Source organism: Littorina saxatilis, unplaced genomic scaffold, assembly GCF_037325665.1.
Source record: "Littorina saxatilis isolate snail1 unplaced genomic scaffold, US_GU_Lsax_2.0 scaffold_2032, whole genome shotgun sequence".
NCBI lineage: Eukaryota > Metazoa > Mollusca > Gastropoda > Littorinimorpha > Littorinidae > Littorina > Littorina saxatilis.
In genome coordinates, this window is record NW_027126198.1 from 206 (window position 1) to 5,000 (window position 4,795).

General features: G+C 38.7%; 1 protein-coding gene across 1 annotated transcript in view; it reads left to right on the forward strand.

The window, feature by feature from the left end:
* Nucleotides 1–978: 978 nt before the first annotated feature.
* LOC138954650 (uncharacterized) overlaps nucleotides 979–4,795 on the forward strand; it is a gene marked incomplete at its 5' end in the record, with an annotated part of 17,054 nt that continues 13,237 nt past the window's right edge. Inside the window, 2 exon segments of the mRNA XM_070326441.1 lie at nucleotides 979–1,090; nucleotides 1,957–2,171. Of these exon segments, the coding sequence (XP_070182542.1) occupies nucleotides 979–1,090; nucleotides 1,957–2,171 (327 nt within the window).

The following is a 4,795-nucleotide window of genomic DNA, read 5'->3' on the forward strand; positions in this document are numbered from 1 at the left end:
GTGTGTCTTAACTTTGTTGGTCAAGTGTGTCTTAACTTTGTTGGTCAAGTGTGTCTTAACTTTGTTGCTCAAGTGTGTCTTAACTTTGTTGGTCAAGTGTGTCTTAACTTTGTTGGTCAAGTGTGTCTTAACTTTGTTGGTCAAGTGTGTCTTAGCTTTGTTGGTCAAGTGTGTCTTAACTTTGTTGGTCAAGTGTGTCTTAACTTTGTTGGTCAAGTATGTCTTAACTTTGTTGGTCAAGTGTGTCTTAACTTTGTTGGTCAAGTGTGTCTTAACTTTGTTGCTCAAGTGTGTCTTAACTTTGTTGGTCAAGTGTGTCTTAACTTTGTTGGTCAAGTGTGTCTTAACTTTGTTGGTCAAGTGTGTCTTAACTTTCTTGGTCAAGTGTGTCTTAGCTTTGTTGGTCAAGTGTGTCTTAGCTTTGTTGGTCAAGTGTGTCTTAACTTTGTTGCTCAAGTGTGTCTTAACTTTGTTGCTCAAGTGTGTCTTAACTTTGTTGGTCAAGTGTGTCTTAACTTTGTTGGTCAAGTGTGTCTTAACTTTGTTGTTCAAGTGTGTCTTAACTTTGTTGGTCAAGTGTGTCTTAACTTTGTTGGTCAAGTGTGTCTTAACTTTGTTGGTCAAGTGTGTCTTAACTTTGTTGGTCAAGTGTGTCTTAACTTTGTTGGTCAAGTGTGTCTTAACTTTGTTGGTCAAGTGTGTCTTAGCTTTGTTGGTCAAGTGTGTCTTAACTTTGTTGGTCAAGTGTGTCTTAACTTTGTTGGTCAAGTGTGTCTTAACTTTGTTGGTCAAGTGTGTCTTAACTTTGTTGGTCAAGTGTGTCTTAACTTTGTTGCTCAAGTGTGTCTTAACTTTGTTGGTCAAGTGTGTCTTAACTTTGTTGGTCAAGTGTGTCTTAACTTTGTTGCTCAAGTGTGTCTTAACTTTGTTGGTCAAGTGTGTCTTAACTTTGTTGCTCAAGTGTGTCTATGTCAACAGAAACGCCCGACATCTTACAAAACCTGACCTTGGTGTATGAACCGCAGGAAAGTATCCGTCTTTTGACGCCCTACACGAAGCTCAACTCGACTTTGACAGTGCAGTACAAATGGTAGCTATGATATTGCATAAGATTGTACCTTCGTTCCTGTGAAGACTACTTTGTTGTTGTTGTTGTTGTTGTTGTCTCGTGTAACATTTCATGAAGGTCCAGTAGTTTTCTCTGAATCGCTCCACACACACACACACACACACACACACACACACACACACACACACACACACACACACACACACACACACCACCACCACCACCAACACCACCACCACCACTACCCTCGTCTCGATTCCCCGTCGATGTTATAACATTAAGTCAAATCTTGAATTGACAAAATGTAAAAACCGTCCGAAAAATAGAGACTTACATTAACAAGATTTAGACAAGAGCATGGTGTACAAGCGTCATACAATTCCCAAGAGTTTACAATTACGTGCTTGAGACAATGCACACAAGTTACATCTGGTTTGCGATTTATGAAATCGATGAGAGGTTCATTTTCAAGATTGAAAAAAAAGACTCATTTTTTTCAGTTACATGTTAAACATGTTATCTGCATGTTATCACACATGGACAGACTCACCGAGTTACGAGAATTTGAGTGTGAACCCACTCGGCTATCCATTTGACTTTCTTTGTCAAATTTTTTTTGATCATTAACAGATTTCGAAGTTTCTGCAATCCAATTCATAAACTGTCCATTTCCGTTGCTCTGTCTATGTTTTATAGAAGACTGCTTACGCTCTAAAATTACGAAACAAACACCATTAAAAAAGAAGAAAAAAAACAAGAAAGGTTTGGTTTACAGCACGTTTAATTATTGACACAAACACAAACATCCACAATACACATGTCTTGCTGTGTCTATTAAATTAAACGTTCTATAAACATTACCTTTTTTTAACCAATGTTTTTCACAGGTTAATTGACAATGAAAACTGCTCCAAAGAGAGCGACGTTCGATGTGAAGACGTCAGCCCAGAGGGACCGTGCAGTCCTTGCCTCATTCACCTACCGGTGTACGACAGGGGGTATTGCCAATACAGAGATCAAGGCTCTGTTGCAAGCAAGATCACCTTCACATTGTCGATTCACGACGTGTCGGAGTCACGGAGTTTCTATCCTCTTGACTGGAGTAAGAAACTGTTCCTATATAATGTTGTCGATTTGAAGACGTCTGAAACCATAAACACACGTAGAGTTGTATACAGCATGACTTGCCTTCTTTGTCTCTGTTAATCTGGGGAGAAAATATCCAGCGATATTTCTCCGTAGGCCTAAAGTTCGGCCATGACCTAGGCAAAATAACTTGCGCAGCCGCAGAAACAAGAAATTGGAAATCCTTTATGAAAATGATTGGGAGCCACGCAAATTTGACCTCTTGATTCCGACCATGAACCCGCTGTTGATAATCTGGAAGGTCGTACCAGAAATGCAGATTTATCTCTGGCCGATTCATAGATTCAACCGCCTACAAACTGCGACCTCATCTGTGATCAGATGGCCAAGCAATGCGTGAAATCTTTTATTCTAAAAAGCCTTATGGCTCGTTTCGACAAGCATTAAACGGATGAAATTAACCACATGCAGTTTATTCTTCAGAAAAATGCACACACAAAATGGGTTGGGTTCGGTGATTTGTACATAAACGTCTTCCTTACGATAGATTCGCTGATTTGTCTTCAGCTGCAATGTGAATAGAGAACAAAGACGTTTTGGGTAAGCTTACTCACGTCTTCACTGACAAGCTAGGAACAGACGGAAAATTCCGAACAAAAGTAAATGACGACAGTATACGCGACAATGTGTTCGCTTCCGGTGTCATTTTAGACTGAAAAGCAACTCAAAAGAAGGAGCAAAGCCTGTGTCTTCAAACAGCTGAAACACTCTTTTGGATTGCCGTTTCAATGTTAACCAAAAAGTTAAAGAAAAAAAACAAGGTTCAGTTGCGAACTGACAGCGGATTGAGCATTTATTCCTGTTGATGAAGGTACGATTGAAGCTTTATTCTCTCCGTCAACCAACAAGACTAGATTTGTAGCAGACGAAAACCAAAGTGTGCGTTTTTCCTGTCTTGTGAAGGCGATTATGTCGTTATAAGTTATCTGTACGTTGTGAAGACATTTCAAAACAAAATTTAGCTTTGATGCGTCACGGGATATAAGCTTATACGTTTTCATCCATGGAATTGTTTTTTTCGTCTCGCGCGGCATGGTGAATGAATTCATGATGTCTTTTCCGGAACTGGACAAAACTGGCCTTGCCAAGACTGAAACAAAATATAGTTCTACAACTTCTAGGCTTGGGTTGATGCCCATGGTGAATTTCCAATGATTTGTTTCCACATCCCATGACAAATTCTCTTTACTTTGGTCATGCCATATATACGTTACAGATCCGTCCATCCATGGTATCGCGTGATATTTTGTCTCGACGGGGTGAAAGAATATAATGACGTCACTCTCGGCAGAGCCTCGAGTGACATCATATTCATTGACCCAGTCTCGACAAAATATCAGGCAATACCATGGATGGACGGAGCTGTACCTTATACATACTGAACACGAAAAGGCACCGTTTCAACAGAAAAAAGCAGCCGCATATCCTACTCCAAGTTGTTGTTTGTTTTTTTCTGTCGAAAAAGCAGTTCTTTTTGAATGTGTAAACGCGGTCTTTTTGTGTGTGGAGTTTTTGATATCAATTTAAAAACAAGTCGCGTAAGGCGAAAATACAACATTTAGTCAAGCTGTCGAACTCACAGAATGAAACTGAACGCAATGCAATTTTTCAGCAAGACCGTATACTCGTAGCATCGTCAGTCCACCGCTCATTGCAAAGGCAGTGAAATTGACAAGAAGAACGGGGTAGTAGTTGCGCTGAGAAGGATAGCACGCTTTTCTGTACCTCTCTTCGTTTTAACTTTCTGAGCGTGTTTTTAATCCTAACATATCATATCTATATGTTTTTGGAATCAGGAACCGACAAGGAATAAGATGAAAGTGTTTTTAAATTGATTTCGAAAATTTAATTTTGATAATAATTTTTATATTTTTAATTTTCAGAGCTTGTTTTTAATCCAAATATAACATATTTATATGTTTTTGGAATTAGAAAATGATGAAGAATAAGATAAACGTAAATGTGGATCGTGTTATATATTTTTTTTATTTTTTTTACTATTTTTAGATTTTTAATGACCAAAGTCATCAATTAATTTTTAAGCCACCAAGCTTAAATGCAATACCGAAGTCCGGCCTTCGTCGAAGATTGCTTGGCCAAAATTTCAATCAATTTGATTGAAAAATGAGGGTGTGACAGTGCCGCCTCAACTTTTACAAAAAGCTGGATATGACGTCATCAAAGGTATTTATCGAAAAAAAGAAAACAATGTCCGGGGATATCATACCCAGGAACTCTCATGTAAAATTTCATAAAGATCGGTCCAGTAGTTTGGTCTGAATCGCTCTACACACACACACACAGACACACACACAGACACACACACACACACACACACACACACACACACACACACACATACACACACACACACACACACACACACATACACCACCACCCTCGTCTCGATTCCCCCCTCTATGTTAAAACATTTAGTCAAAACTTGACTAAATGTAAAAAAACTGAAGTTGATTCATAAATAATCATTAAACGAAAATAAAGAATGTTCTCATTAACACTCTTGAACGGATCTATGATGGTTTACATGATAGTTTACACGAGATGGAAAGTACCCTTTAC